This window comes from Centrocercus urophasianus, unplaced genomic scaffold (assembly GCF_019232065.1).
Source record: "Centrocercus urophasianus isolate 14NV4802_14NV808 unplaced genomic scaffold, USGS_Curo_1.0 seq_42, whole genome shotgun sequence".
Lineage (NCBI taxonomy): Eukaryota > Metazoa > Chordata > Aves > Galliformes > Phasianidae > Centrocercus > Centrocercus urophasianus.
In genome coordinates, this window is record NW_024885000.1 from 158,447 (window position 1) to 174,169 (window position 15,723).

The following is a 15,723-nucleotide window of genomic DNA, read 5'->3' on the forward strand; positions in this document are numbered from 1 at the left end:
CATGGGGATAAATAAAAGAGGGGTTAGTAGCAGCCATGAGGCTGGAGCTCCCGGGAGAAAATACAAAAAAAAAAAAAAAAAAAAAAAAAAAAAAAAAGGGACAATAGAACAAAAAGGACAACAACAATCATCACCACCACGGAACAGACAGGTAAGTCAAAATGAGAGATCTATGGTGAACTAGGAGGGCCAACATGGACCAGACCAGGCACAAGGTGTGTGATGGGGAGTCAACTGACTTTCTTGCTTCAGAAGCTGCAAGAAAAGACAAAAAAAACCTCAAAAACAAACAAACAAACAAAAAAAAAACGAAACGAGATCATTTTGAATGAACAGAAGCCAAACTGCATTAGTTGTCATTATGTGTGCGCACGCATATCTGTGTGTGTAAACAAGGACAAAAAAGTGGCACTACAACTCAAAAAAGAGGTGGGTTAGACAAACAGTGGGTTTGCTTCAAGGCAAAAAAAAAAAAAAAAAAAACCTACTGTGGGAGCAATGTGTTTGTTCTATCTCTGTTTTTAGACCTACAGAAAGGAACGGGCTTTAACAAGGTGTCTAACAAGGTGTCACAAACTTTCCAAGCCCACGTGAAGCTGTAGGTCCAAATAGATGCCATGAGTAGCAAAATAGGACCCAATGAACCATGCAAGGAGGAAGCCAGATGCACGTGAGCTTCCCTGCACTGCAGCCAGAAATCCCAGGCTGGAGCTCCGCATCCTGCCCTGCATGTGCCAAAGAGGTCTCAGCAATCCCCCAAGGCAGATACAGCTGTTCTTTTCGGAGCTCTGCACACACAAGAAATCCAAAACCTCGCTAGAAAGCTTGGCCACTTGCTGCCCTGTGAAACCACTGGGTTTCCATTGCTGCCAAAACGCAAGGCATGACAATCAAGAGATCCAGAGCCCAGTTTGCATAGCTGGGGTCCTGCTGTGCTGCACTGGGGGGGGAGGGAGAGCTCTGGAAATGAGCCAGGACACGGCCAGCACCAAATTCACTGCTCTTGCCAGCTCCTCTGCAAGTGCAGCCTTGTGCTCTTCCAGTCCCTCCCTGTATGACAGGTGACAAGCATCAGATCCTAGGGGTGAGGGGGCACTGCTGGGGGCTCAGCAGGCAGCTCTCCCTGCAGCCCACACACCATGCACAGGGCAACCAATGCATGCACCTGCAGGGCTCCAGCTCTTGCAGATGACTGGGGGCTGCAATCACTCAGAAGATGTCAAAAGACAAACTGAATGAACGCTGCAGTATGCAGGCTGACAAACAGCTGAAGGCTCCCAAGTTAAGAAAGACCCAGTGAAACCACACTCCCTGCTTTGCCTTTTTATTACAAAGCCAAGAGCCGTGCAGCACACAGGCCTCCTCCAAAGCGGCTCTTGGATGACTCCATGGCAGCTCCCACAGATACTCTGCTTGCTGCTTCTCCCCCAGTGCTCTCACCTTACTGGGGCTCACACCAGCATCCTGCTGGCCCGTGTCACTGCCACTGGGAACTGCCTTAGCCATCAGTGACCCCTCCCCACAGCAGCATCGCTACTCTTGCTCCATCTCCAGGCACACAGAAGAAAGCAGCTCCAGCACCTAAGGAACTCTATTAACTCCCTTCCATATCCCCTGGGGAACAAATGGAAGGAGGGCTGTAGATCACACAGAACAGATATTTCTCTAAAGCATCCTCATGCTGCAACCCTTGCAGCCTCCCCATCACACAGCAGGGGAAGCAGAGAGCTCGAAGAGCTGCTAGAGGAGAATGAGCTATGCAGCCCCTTGCAAGCTGATGCTGAAAGTGTATGTTGCCACTTCTTCAGGAACCATTAGAGGCTGGGAAGCACATCAAACCCAGCACAGCTAGAGGGAGCCTCCGGGGATCATTGGCTTCAGCTTTAATAGCACTGACAGAAGCAAACCAGAGAAATTACTCAAACACAATTCTTATGCCTGAAACTCAGGAGGTTTACCTGCACAATGCTCCAGGGTTCCCTCAGCACAGGGGATGCGCTTTTGATCCGCTCCGCATCAGGCTCAGAATGACGCTGATACCCCACACCAGGGCATCCCCACAGATGCAGCACATCCTAGCTAGAAGTAAACAAACCTGCTCGGAGCCCACGAGCTGGATGTCAGACATTCAAGAGGAAGTACCACCATGAAGCTGGAGCACCAGCTGTCCTGTGACAACTGAAAGTTTCCATGGCTGGGAAAAGGGATTCAGAGCCGTTTGCTGCACAAGCGAACACAGCAACATCCTAGATAAAGTCAGGATTTAATGTGAGTGCACAAGACAAGGCAGACCGCTGAGCAGACCACCTGGTACTGAGACCAACAGTGCAGCACTTCATCAGCACCTCAAGAAGAGCAACCGCAAGTGCTGACTGCCCTGACGTGGTGTACAAAAGCCACAGAGAACCAGCCTAACCCACCTAGACAGTGCCTCGGTGCCTGCCAGCACAGCAGGGAGTGCAGCACGAGCTCAGCACAAGCTCTGGAGCAGTCGCACAGCTCTCCCTTCCCCACCACTTGCAGCACAGGTGAGCCCAGACCCCACCTGTCATCCCACAGCATCTGCTCTGCCAGAGCAGCAGCTTTTTCCATATACTCGTTGATTTAACCATCTCTTGAACCACTGTTGCAAGATTCATCCAAGAAGCTGTTCCTTCGTTAAAAGAACTTCACATAAGCTTTACAGTTCACTCTCATTTTGCACCATCACCACTGCAGAACCACTGTGCACAACAAGGTGGAAGTGACATCTCCTGCACCACGACCGCTGAACCCCACCGCCCCAAACCAGGTCCGACCAGACACGAGGTGAGCTCTGCCAACCACCTCTTGGAGAGCCCTCCCAAGATCTCCTTTTCCTCCATTGGCTCCAACAGAGCACACAGGGCTGCTGAGGTCCAGCCCTGGAAAACTCATCCCAGAAATGAAGTGGAAGACAGCAGGACACTGTTAATCTGTAGAGGGAACTGGAGCTCAGAGCAAGGGAAGGAAAGCAGCAAAGGGAATAGAGAAACATCTAGACAGAAAACAGAGGGAAGACTTAGCAGCTTGGGTTAGCTGTTGGTGAAGTTGTTTGCTGCCTGGAAGGACACTTGCTATCCAAAATACCCCCTGCTGCACAACAGGGAGAAAATTAATCCACAGACTGAAAAAAAACTGCATTGTGATTTTGCCCATCCAAACGCCCTGCCCTGAGACCCCTCTAATGGGTTTTCTTCCAGTCAGAACGTCTCGGTGCAGAGATGACCAGAAGGCAGCTGTGCTGCTTCAGAAACACTGGGGTTAAACAAAACTCAGGTATCAGTGTTGACTAAATAGAGAGAAAACAAAATTATACAAAAGTTCTCTCTTCTCCACCACACTGTGTAAACATTGGAGACTGAAAGCTGCTCAAAAAGTCACTCAGGGTATTTCTTTAATAAGAACAGAAGAAGGTAAAATGACTGTGCAATAAAAAAGCCAATTATCTGAGAAAGATGCACTACCTACTTACAGCCCTGCAGACAGAATCCTCACTCATGTGCTTGTGGGCCATTACTCTGCTCGTAACAAACGCAGGGCACCATAACAGAGCAAGATTTGCTTTGCTCTGGAAACCTATTGCCAGATGCAAGATCCAGCTTCGTCCAGCCATGTTTTCCGTCCCATTTGCATGCAGAAAGCTGTGGGCACAGAATAGAGCAGCCAGCCCTGCTGAGCTGCTGCACAGGGCAGCGATGCTCCGGGGCCACCAGGGGACCAGCAGAGCCCCCATGCCACCCTTGCAGAGCAGGGGACACACTTAGGTGTGCTCCTCGCCACGGCATCATTTACATTTCTGCCAAGCTGCTGCACATTTGCGCAGCCCAAGGTTTTCTCCAGCCTCAGGGCTGGGCTCTGTGGGACCCTGGGGGTGTGAGTACTCCAGGCTGGGCACGAAGCCCTCCACCCTATCCCACAAGGCATGCAGGTTAACCCTGGGACGGGGAGGTTGCTTGCTGAACAGGTGGGCCTGGTTGTGGGTGAGTGATGCAGAGCACCCAGCTGCTCCTGCACTGCTGAGCACAGTAGGGTGCAAACCCCACTGTCACTCACACACACGTGGCGAGAGCAGAGAGCATGCAGGCAGCACGGCCCTGCGGCCCAGCCAGCCCCAGCAGTGTGCTGACTGCTGTGGGAAGGGCCGAGAGGTTGCTTTGCTTCCACGTGAAGGGCTCTGGAAAAGCAACCTCTGCAGCAGCTCCTGGGGCTGTGCAGGGCCCCACTGCAAAGAACTGGCAGCGTCTGGGCACAAACAGCACTCCCTTCTCACAGCGGTGCTCTGAATTGCTCAGAAATTAGCATGGTTCTTTCAGCCAGAACCACCAATTTGGCACCTCCCTCCCCCTCCCCCCAACCCAATCAGGAGGGGGGACTCAGATGTCAGTCCTGCAAAGGAGAAGAGGTGAAAAAAAACAAGGAAGCAACAAGGAATGGGGTGAGGGAAGGACCAAAAAGTATCACCAACTTATTAAGGATTCAGCACCTCTTTTTTTTTTTTTTAATAAATAAATAAACAAACACCATCTCCCACCCCATCCTTCACTTTAGAAAACAGTGGGTCAGAGGGAAAGAGAGCAGGCTGGGTCAGGTTGTGCAGTGCTCTGTGGTTATTAGAAGTCATGCATTGTAATAGACTATCACTCACTGCCCGCAGGAGGAGATGCAGCAGCAGCAACAGCAGAAGTGGTGGGAGTGGAATTGACGGAGGAAAGAGCTACATGGGTTGGGCTAGAAACATTTTTTACATCGTGGTGCTGGCTCACGATGGAAGGCTGTCTCCTGAGGGCTCCCTGCAAAGAGGAGGCGCCGGTCTGGAATGTGTAAACTACGTCCATCTGCAAAGAATCAGAGAATGAGATAGCATCGTCCCAGCCAGAAACAGAGACAGGGGTCAGGGACAGAGGGAACGGGGTTGGGGCAGACACACAGGGATAGGAAGGAAGAAGGATGGAGAGGTGGAGGAGGAAGGATGAGAGAGCCAACACCACCCAGCCCTCACTCCCACAAACCCACACGGGTTTGGTCAGTGCACGGGGGCAGAGGGGAGGTAGGCTTCCAGTCCTTGAGGGTGCAAGAGGTGCAGGGTTCGTTCCACCACCGAGAGATGAGGCGAGGGGGAGCGGCACGAGGAGCAGCCCAGGTCATTCCCAGAGCTGCAGGAGGAGCAGAGACAGAGAGAGAGCAGCGGAGGTGTGAGCTGGCAGCCTGGAAAACTGTACTGAGGAAGAGTTCGTGGTCCCTTGGCCCCACGGGGCTGCGTCCTGGAGTGCAGCAGGTACACAGTACCATAGCGTTCTATGCATTCCACAGCCTCTCCCCCAGAAGAACACAGGGCCCAGAAGCAGAGCTGGTAGAGCAGGCAGGGAAGCCACCAAGATGCTGCACCCATGGCACACTCCGGTCAGGAGGGACCGAGCAGCACTCAGAAGCTTCCCTGACTCATGTCCCCTCGGCTGCCCCCTGCCCTGTGCCGACCCCTCGCTGCTCCCCTGGGGAAAGGACACTTTCTCCAGATTGCAAGCAGCTCTCACACTCTGCTTTGCTCCTTGCCCAGTCTGACATTCATCAGGGACACACCCTGCCCTGGCACGCCAGGCTGGCCACAAGGAACACGGCCTGTTTAAGGCATGCCATCTGGGCACTGACTTCCCTGAAATGCTCAGGTCTGATCTGCTGTTGCTCCACTTGACATATGGGGCACCACAGCCAGAAAAAACATGCTCGAGAGGCCTCAAGATTTGCCAGCAGTTGCAGAGGGGAACAATGCTCCTAGGCACTGCAACAGGTCCACCACAGCTCACAGGACATAGAATCCAGAGCCATGGGCACAAATGCAGGCACAGAGCCAGAAGCACACCTGACTTTTGGCTGCCCACACCTATCAGGACATTGGGATTGCTTCCTGACCTGACCCGGGGCTCCCAGAGGCAGCTCAGCCCCTGCCAGCGTTGCCCTTCACCTTGAAACCCTCAAGGCAACATCTCAAAGAGAAGCCAAGCTAACCCAGCCCAAGACAGCTGCCATGCTAGCTCCAGTTCCTGCACTTGGGCCACTTCAGTTGACTTGGTTTGTTGCAAGGCCTGAGAAGTGGGAACAAAGGGTGATACACGAGCCCTAAGCCCCAAGCTTCGCACCATAAGGCAGCTCTGCCCTGGGCCTCAAGGGAAGGACAACTCCTCACTGCAGGGACTTCCCCTGCCCCAAACAGCCAACCACTGTGGAGGCAGGGCAGGAAAAAAAACACGAGGACAACAAACACCTTTCAGGGGAAAAAAAAAAGTCAGAGAAACAATTGATGCAAAAACCATATTAACCAATTCTCTTCCCTTTCCCTGCTGCAGGGCCAAGAGCAGCAGACACAGAGCAGGAGAGCTGGCAAGGAGGATGGCGAGAACCCTCCAAGGGCAGCAGGAGGTGATGCTCATCCACAGCCATCCCCTTGGAGCAGGGCTCTGCTCAAGGACTGAGGGAGCCAGGCTCAGCCTGAGGTCCTGAGCTCAGAGAGCACAGTCAGCTCCTGGAAGCACCAGCAACCACCTGGCAAGGGGAAGACGCCTTCCCCAGACACCTCAGACTGCCTAAGGCTGATACCAGCTCACATCAGCCTGGAGTGGAAGACAGCCCTGCTGTAAGAGCCCCAAGGGAGAGAGCTCAGTGCTCCACGCTGCAGCTCCACTGGGCTGATCCCTGCCAGGATCACTACAGCTCCAGCACTGCTCTGCTACCAGTGAGGTGGCCATCGGCCACATTCTGTGTCAAAACAGAACTCGTACCACCCCCTGCCCACCCCAGGCTGTCCCAGAAAGTCAGACTATCCTGGTTTCCGAAAACCAAGACAGACCCAGAAAGGCACAGGTGGTGGGAGAAGTCTAGCCCAGGAGGTGATGGCATCCTGTGAGCAGTGGCTGTCACATCTTTCCAGACGGAGCCCTGGAAAGAAAGGGAAAAGGAGAAAGAGAGAGAAGAAGGGCCCACAGGACCCGCTGCCCCACATTACCTGTGTCTGTATCCTGTTGAGACCCCTGAACCACAGGATCTGCCCACGCCGCAGCTCCATCTCAGCGTGGTCGATCTCATCCACATCCTCTGGCAGCTCTTCCTCTGGGATCTCCTCCTTGGTGATGCCGTGCCCAGCTTCCTTGAGGAATTTCAGGTGGCTGGTAGGGACTGTGCAGATCAGCTGGGGAGAGGCAAGGAGAGCAGCTCAGCTGAGACAACCCACACCTCAGGCAAGCAGGGTGAGAGCAAGGAATCTACCAGCAGCTTCCTCTCTGGTGGTATGGGGTTGGGATGGAGCATCACCATCCCCAGCTTTGAACAAAGAGAATCTAGGGAGAATCTGAGCACTGAAGTGGTGGGAAAAGGAAAGGCGGGCTTGGCTAGGGTTACAGCTGGGCAAGGAGGAACAGCTGCTTAGTTTTCATATAGGCTGGCTCTTACCTGGCCCCAGAGGAGCTCTCCCACTCCAATAAATATACACCAGAACCACTGGCTCAGGGTGAGCCCGGAGCAGCTGAATGGCTTCCCACCAAACTCCACAATGATGATCTACAGCACAGGAGAGTACAAGTCACACACTGGAAACTTAGAGGGATACAACGATCAGTAGTCATGAGAAGAAAAGGTCTTCCAGACCCACAGATCATAAGATAAGCATTGGAGCCTCCCATCTAGACCAGTAAGGCCACCAGAGATGCATGCTGGCTAGCCAGCCCCAGAACCTCCCAAGCCACTCCAGACCCCAGATGTCAGGTTTGGAGTCACTGAGAAGCTGCGGAAGAAGAGCAAGGTAGAAGAACAGAGTCGTGGTGAGGAAGTGCAGCACATACTGGTCCTCCCCGCATCACTGTCCCCTCCCAGTTCCACCATCCATCCTTTTCCCCCCCACGCTGCTCCCACACACCCTCACCTGGGCTGCAAACGTCCCCAGCACCACTGTGCAGAAGATGGGATTGCGGTAGATGGCCTCAAAGACATTCCTCTCCCCATGGATCTTGCGTGCATTGATCTCATTGAATAACTGCATCATGACGAAGGTGTTGAAGACAATGGTGTAGTGCTCAGTGGGTGGGGAATGCAGCGGGGCGTTCCGGCCACTGTCAATGTCAAACAGTTTCTCCCCTAAGCAGACAAGGGGTTTGGGGTGGGACACAGGCAGGGAGAAAAGAAACAGGATCTCATCTTCTCTGCACTGGTGGAGGTGGAATTGGAGTCCAAGGTTCTCAGTGAAGATCCCCTGACCCAGCTGGACTCCCCGATACCAGCCCCAATCAACCATCATTTCCTTAAAAAGGCCATAAAAATTTGGAAAATATGCTTCCCTGGCTGGAACCACCAGCCACTGATGTACAAAACAAACCCATGCACTCAGCATAAGTACTCGTGATTATCATACCACCACCTCCCACCCATTAAAGGAGCTCTGTGCTGCCTTGGGGGTTACTGGGTGACAGCTCAGAACAGCCCCCAACACCAGTAAGGAACTGGGGGCAGTCCGCCCCTTCCCTCCACCCTCTCCCCCCAGTTTCTTGGGGGTCTCAGAGCTCACCCACAAAAAGCAGTGTGAAAATGATAGTCAGCTGGTACACAGCGTGCCCCAGGATGTTCTTCATCATGGTGCGGGAGATGAGTGGCTTGTTGCGGCCATACGGCTTGCGGAGCAGCAGGGATTCAGATGGGGGCTCCGTTGCCAGGGCTAAGGAGGCAAAGGTGTCCATGATGAGGTTCACCCACAGCATCTGCACGGCTTTCAGGGGAGAATCCTGCAGGGAGAGCGCGGACAACATGACACAGCGACTAAACCAGCCCACTTTTGCCTCTGTTTTGCAAGGTGCTCCGCTCTCCTCCTGCCGAGAGCAGCAGCTCCATACCTGCGTGATGCAGGCGCCCGTGAAAGCCACAATGACAGCCACCACGTTAACTGTCAGCTGGAACTGCAGGAACTTGGAGATGCTGTCATAGACGTTGCGACCCCACATCACTGCCTTGACAATGCTGGTGAAGTTGTCATCCGTCAGGATGATGTCTGAAGCCTCCTTTGCAACATCAGTGCCTGCAATGCCCTTAAGGGCCAGGGAGGAAGTGGGCAGGGGTAAGTGACAGGACAAGCTCCACGCCCAGCTTTACAATGCTGCTTCTTCCCAGAAAATGCAGTGTATCAAACACATCCTGCAATGCCCTGCAAGGAGACAGTTCCCCAGTGCTTGCCCTTCTTTCCCTTCTCTTGAGACTTGCAAGATCTGTCTTGGATGGGAATGCCTGACTTTTGCAGGGCATGAGCTTCAGAGAGAAGCTGGGCAGAGCAGCACAAGGTTACTGTTTGATTGCTGCTCTGGGGGGATGCGAGCAAAGCCCAGCAGTCAGGGTCTGATCCCACACATGGGGGCACAGAGCATCGCTGCACAATTATCAAGGAAGACAGCCTTCTGCTGTCCCCCCACAGGCTCCTGCTCCTGCTGTGTCCTGCATGGGCAAGCATCAGGCTCTGTCCAGCAGCTGGCTCATGCTTGGAGATGTAAACTAACAATTCAGTGGAAAGCAGTTACACTCCTCAGCTATTGTTTGTTGCCTCCTTCAGGCAGGGCAAAGAAAAGCAGCGAGGCAGATCGGGGCTCCTTCAGTGCAAATCAACTCCAGGCAAGCACCAGCACTGTGCCTGGATTCTGACTTGTCCATTACAAGCCTGGTGCACAGCTGTGGAGCTGAACCAATGCACAGTGAGCTCCGCCCCAGGCTGGCTCTGTGCAAAGCTCTGGTGCTGCACCAGCACCTTGCAAACTTCAGCCTCACACTGTCCCCCCTGTAGTGCATCAGAGAAACCCACCCCTAACCCAGACTATTGGAGCACTGTTTTCCAATCACTTGCTAGCAGTCCTAGAAGGTTCCTGAGAACTTGCACCAACCTCTGGATAGGTTTATTTCTCCATTTTAAGCCCTTAAGGAAGATCTGAAAAAAGAGTTTCACCGCTGCAGAGAAAATTTAAGTGCTCATAACAATCAAGTAGATCCTCAGATCCTCTCCCTGAAAAGCAAAGGCCACCCCCATAGCCAGGGAGCACCTGCTGGCAAACCCAGTGCTCTTCTGTACCATAGCAAATCCAACGTCAGCTTTCTTCAGAGCTGGGCCATCATTGGTCCCATCCCCGGTGACAGCCACCACCTGCCGCTGGTCACCAACAGTGCTGTCAATAATTCCTGCAACGGGGGGCAAGGAGCGCAGAAAAAGTTAGCTCTGAGGGCAGGCTCCAGCAGAGATCTTGCTGCAAAAAGCAGCTGGGCAGAGCTGCCCAGGGCACCTGGGGGAGAGGTGGTGAGCACCAGGAGCAGGCACGCACCCACCTTTGACGAGCGTGTGCTTATCTGTTGGGGACGAGCGGGCCAGCACACGCAGCTTGGGCCAGATCTTGTCCAGCTGCTCCTGTTCCACCTGCAGGACAGGGCAGGTGTGAGGAGGCACAGGGCCCCCCGGACACCTTCTGCCTCACCAGAATGTGACCCTCAAAGCACCCAGCCACCCACAGCAGGGCCCCGCGCTGCTCCCCCACCTCGCCCTTCTCGTTGCGGATAAGCCGGTTGAACTCCTTCCCTTCCAGGCACAGGAAGTCCTCTCCAGGCAGCAGGATGCCACACTTGGTGGCAATGGCACGGGCAGTGTTGATGTTGTCCCCAGTCACCATGCGGACAGTGATGCCCGCACGCTGGCACTTCAGGATGGCATCTGGCACCTGGTGATGGGGACAGGCGAGGGGTGGGCAGAGCACTCAGGCCATGGTCCCAGGGGGATCACAAGCCATTTACATCCACCCTTAGCTCAGGGACAAGATGCTGAACCAACACATCCCACCCAGAACCAGCTCAGCTCCTTATCTGTGAGGAACGGAGAAATCTCTAGGGAACAGAGCACCCTGCTCCTGCCCTCGCAGCCCTGTTCGGAGCAGCCCCTGCAACCCCTGCCCCAAGGGAAGAGAACCTCATTGCCCATCATGAGGCACAGCCAGGCAGCCCACCCGAACAGGGGCATTCCTCCTGCCCCTGCATTGCTCTGGAAGCATGTTGCTACACTAATGGATTTCTCTATTACAGAGCAGTGGGGGAAGAGGATATTGGCGAGAAATCTGCAAATTGAATCACAACCTCCAGAGTCAGTGCAGACAGGACATCTGTAATGCAATTCCCAGACCCAGATACTTGAACATCTAATAAGGAAAGATGCAAGCAAGGCAGAAGCGTAGGGGCAAACTCCAAAATGCAATTAAGAGGCAGGTAGCAGAAGGTTTATTGTGTTAGGTCAGCTGCCTGCCTGGCACACCATGATGGAGGCAAATGGGGGCAGCAGGCTGCAAGGTGAAGGAACCAGCTGGTCAGTCCTGCCCTCTCCAGCATTCTCATCACTCCTGACTGGTGCAGGAGTGCTGCCTGCCTCCCTGCACCCAACAATTGCACACGGAACCTGTCGGGCTTCTGCAAAGGGCTGTGGAGCAACAAGGGAGGGGAGTCTAAGTGGAAGCAGGCTGCCACCAGGTCCTTCTGCCTGTGTACGCAAGGGCATTGCCAGCACACAGTAGCACGTTGGTAGCTTTGTAAGGGGCTCATACTCTTAAACATCAAGAAGAGAGAGTCCTGGGCCAGGAGCATGGTTGGGTGATGGGCTGTCAGGGCCACAGTACCTCTGGCCGCACTGGGTCCTCTATTCCCACCACAGCAATGCAGGTCAAGTCAGACAGGATCTCATTCTCACTGTCCCAGTCAGGCTCAGTGTCAGCAGGGAAGTCACGGAAGGCCAGGCAGATGGTCCGCAGCCCATGGCATGCCATGGGCTCAATCACCTTCTTCACCATCTCATCCCGATCCTTCACTTTGAACACCCGGGGGTCACCATTCTTGTCCAGGATCTTGGTGCACCTAACACAGGACCAGGACAGGAGAGTAAAGGAGGCTGCCTGTGGCTGTTCAACAATCCATCACCCAGTTTCCCCATCTGTAAAATGAGCACAACCCTCTCACCCAGTACCCTTACAGCCTTACCAAAGACACCTTAAGAAGAGTTAGCACTTTGCACAGCAGCACCTGTTGATGCTCACCCCTTCCCCTTCCCCTTTCTCAAGTGCTGGGTCCCCTTTACCCCACAGCCCCGCAGCCCCCCAGAATAGCTCAACAGTGCATTGAGAGCTCAAAGCCCATGGGACAACTGGGCTGGGGAGAGGACCCAGACAGCATGGGGGACAGTTACTTGCGGAGGATGATCTCAGAGGCTCCCTTGCTGTACATGCGGAAGCTGTTGTCGCTGTTCTTGAGCACCGTGCTCATGGACTTGCGCACTGAATTGAAGGTGTAGACCTTGTACAGCTTCTCCTCTGGCACCTCATTCCGCACAGCCTGGTAATCCTGCTTCAGGTCCAGCACGAAGCCCAGCAAGGCACACTCTGTCTTGTTCCCCACTTGCCGGGGTAGCCCCCCTTCCTTCTCTGGTGGCTGGAGGAGAAAGGAGGAAAAGCAATATAAACCTGGGCACTGCAGAACACAGTGGGATGGAAACAGCAGGGATAGCGAACTGTGGGAACGTAAGGCTGCGGTTCTTAAGAGCTGACTCACCAGGATCTTGGATGTGTAGGCAGAGTTGATGGCAACACCATTGACAATGAGGTCGAGGATCTTGGGCAGGATGGCTTCGGGGTCAGGGATCTGGCGGTAGTGAGTGTCCCCCACGTAGGCCTGCACCACAGTCATTCGGTTCATAGTGAGCGTGCCAGTCTTGTCTGAGCAGATGGCAGTGGCGTTACCCATGGTCTCACAAGCATCCAAGTGCCTCACAAGGTTGTTGTCCTTCATCATTTTCTGCAGCAGACCAAGAAGGTTAAAGCCAAAAGCCTGAATTCTCCCATCACACTTCTCCATACCCGCCACTCGTCCCCACTGGCCTCACCTTCACCGAGTAGGCCAGGGAGATGGTGACTGCCAGGGGGAGCCCTTCGGGCACAGCCACCACCAGCACGGTGACACCGATGATGAAGAACTTGACGAAGTACTGGATGTAGATGGGGGTGCACTCTGCCAGCCAGGGCCGACGCTGCACCCCAAAGGTGTCGATGACAAAGTACAGTACCAAGATGATCACCGTGATGGCCGACATGATGAGCCCTGGGGGAAGATGCCGAGCAGCAGGTGAGGGGACACGGGAATGGCAGGCAGGGGACAGCCCCCTCCCACCGTCCCACTTCCAGTGAGAACCCCCGGTGACGGCTCACCTGCCTTCCCAATCTGGACCGCCAGGCGCGTCAGCTTCCCCTGGAGCACAGACTTCTCCTTCTTAGGCACCTTCACCTTCTTCTTCTCCTTCTCCTCATTTTCCACCCCTTCCTGGCTCTTCAGGGGTTGGATCTCTAAGGCCACACCATCCTGAGTTTTAGCTACAGCCCCAGGGCAAAATAAGACACCACATGTGAGTAGGAGAGAGACCAGGGAGACCTGCAGGACACCGCTGAGAAATATGGTGGTGGGAAAGAGAGAAAACCCAGAGCACAAACCATTCTCCATGACACACACATCCGAGCACATGGAAATCCCTTGTCCCGGGGCCCTGTTGCCTCTCTATGGGACAGCCTTGACATCTACCCCATGTCCCAGCCCCGTGCAGAAGGGTCCTGGGGCTGATGCTGGCTACGGGTCACAGCAGTGCAGCCAGAGATCCCCAGCCTGGCTGCTGGGCACAGGCAGGATGTCTCCAAGCTCTTCACAGCTGCTTCACACCCTGCAGCACAAGAAAAGCACGCTGGGTTTGTCCCAAAGCAGCTCCAGTGCACCAGCAGACCCCATCCCAGTCGCAGCACAGTAGGCCGAGCTTGGAGAGAGCTTCTCTCTGCTCTGTACCCCTCTTCTGTGCTTTGATGCCCTTTTTAAAGCCCTTCTGGTGGCTCAGCGGGAATCCATTTCACAGAGGAGCACTGGAAGGGGGAGATGGAGGGGGAGGTTAGGCATTCCAATGGAACTGGAAGAGGAGTGAACCAGCTCCCGCAATCCCAGCCCCAAGCTGTTATGTTTTTAAGACCCAAGAAGGCCAGGCCCAGCTCCATGGCCTCCCTCAGCTGCAAATCCCAGCTGGGCTGGGAGGCATGGAGCGGTATGATGGAGCAAAGGCTGAGAGCTGCTGGGCTGGGGGAGCAGCGGGAGCACCCCACAGCAGCCCCAGGACCCATTCCCTCCTGGAGCCACTGCTCAATGGTCAGAGACAGCCCCAAGCTGCCCTGACAACCTCCACAGTTACAACAACACAGACAAAACAAGCACCCAGACACATCTGACGGGAAGGAGAGCAAAACTCAAACTGCTGAGAGGAAAGAAAGAGAGAAAGGGGTGGAGAAAGAGGTGCAGAAATGGGCTTCCTCCACAGCCTGCAAAGAACAGGGTGAGAAACACTGGCGAGGAGACGCTCACGGAGTCTAGGCCATGGGAGGAGAGGGTGCAACCATCACACGAGCCGGGTCTCACGGGAGATTTATCCCAGGAGGATGTGACCCATGTCTCTTGCCCCACCATGCCCAAACACACACCCTGCAGGAAAGCAGCACAAATGCTTCAGAGCCATAAGGTCATGTCAACGGGGACTTGCTTTGGACCAAGGGATGCTGTGCCAGCAGTCCAGACTGTCAGGAAGAGGCCTATCCTCCCTGCACAAAGACTCTGCCCCAAGCAAAGGCCACAGGGCATTGATCCCGTTGTGCCGGAGCTCTGGGACCATTGCACCCTCTCCCAGGACGAGGCGAGAGTCCCGCCAGAGCAGCAAAGAGCACAGACTCATGAGAAGAAGGAAGGAGGAATGCTTGGTAGTTAGTGTGGTGCTGGTTCAAAGGATGGAGAGGCTGGTTACCTTTGTTGCGATTTTCAGGGGCTCCGGTTTTTTTACCTGTTCAAAGAGAGAAAGGGTGCAGGGCTGAGCACACAGACCAGACAGAGGGATGGGAAGGGTCAGCCCTCCTCCAAGGGGCTGCACACACTGCTCCAGCAGCACCCGTGCTGTGGGCTCACCGCCACAGAGCGCTGAATGTGGGACCCCAGACAGCTCACCTCACCTGCCAGAGGAAATCCTGCATCCCAGCACAGCAAGGAGCTGGAGTTCCCCAGCACCCTGACCTCACCGCTTCAGACGTTCCCTGAAATCACCCCTGCAAAGCACCCACTATAAACCCCATCAGAGCTCCACGGGGTGCCAAGGGCATCTCAGACCTCCAAGGAGAAGACACAAGCAGAGCCTGATCTCTGCACAGCAGATCATTCACACATCTCCCCCAGCAACGGGCAGTGCTACACTGCGCAGATCCCCCCAGGTCTGCAGCAGGCAAGGTCCCCATTTCGGGGTCCCCCAATGGGTCACCATAATATGGGAAGCGCAGGGCTGCTGTTACCTAAACAAGCAGCACACGATAAAGGGGTTTATATACCAGAGACGTGGTTTCTCCCTCCCTCCCTTCCCCTCAGCAGCACAGCAAGAGATGAGTCAGGGCAGCACTCCCTTTCCCAAGTTATGCTCCCAAATTAAGGGCTGCAAGGTCTCAGCACTGGACACATAGCTAGGTTTGCTCTGGGATCAAGTGACAGAGCGTGAGGACAAGGAAAACACCAAGCACCATGCATGGACCTCAAACACACTGCTGTTAGCTTCAACAGCTTTCTCTCCTCATGATCCCATTTCCAAGCTGGGCTATACCC

General features: G+C 54.4%; 1 protein-coding gene across 3 annotated transcripts in view; it reads right to left on the reverse strand.

Annotated features, from left to right (window-relative positions):
• Positions 1–15,723, reverse strand: part of LOC122168323 (plasma membrane calcium-transporting ATPase 4-like) — a 35,985-nt gene that overhangs the window by 2,591 nt on the left and 17,671 nt on the right. Inside the window, exons 7-21 of one of the 3 annotated variants that reach the window (XM_042833519.1) lie at positions 14,885–14,920; positions 13,266–13,427; positions 12,944–13,158; positions 12,613–12,855; positions 12,251–12,492; positions 11,688–11,922; positions 10,566–10,745; positions 10,360–10,447; positions 10,109–10,215; positions 8,892–9,083; positions 8,570–8,783; positions 7,931–8,142; positions 7,462–7,569; positions 7,019–7,201; positions 4,767–4,856 (exon numbers count right to left, since the gene is read on the reverse strand). In XM_042833519.1, coding sequence (XP_042689453.1) covers positions 4,767–4,856; positions 7,019–7,201; positions 7,462–7,569; positions 7,931–8,142; positions 8,570–8,783; positions 8,892–9,083; positions 10,109–10,215; positions 10,360–10,447; positions 10,566–10,745; positions 11,688–11,922; positions 12,251–12,492; positions 12,613–12,855; positions 12,944–13,158; positions 13,266–13,427; positions 14,885–14,920 — 2,507 coding nt within the window. Of the gene's footprint in view, positions 1–4,666; positions 4,857–7,018; positions 7,202–7,461; positions 7,570–7,930; positions 8,143–8,569; positions 8,784–8,891; positions 9,084–10,108; positions 10,216–10,359; positions 10,448–10,565; positions 10,746–11,687; positions 11,923–12,250; positions 12,493–12,612; positions 12,856–12,943; positions 13,159–13,265; positions 13,428–14,884; positions 14,921–15,723 lie in introns of all 3 variants that reach the window. The other 2 variants (XM_042833521.1, XM_042833520.1) reach the window with 2 other exon arrangements.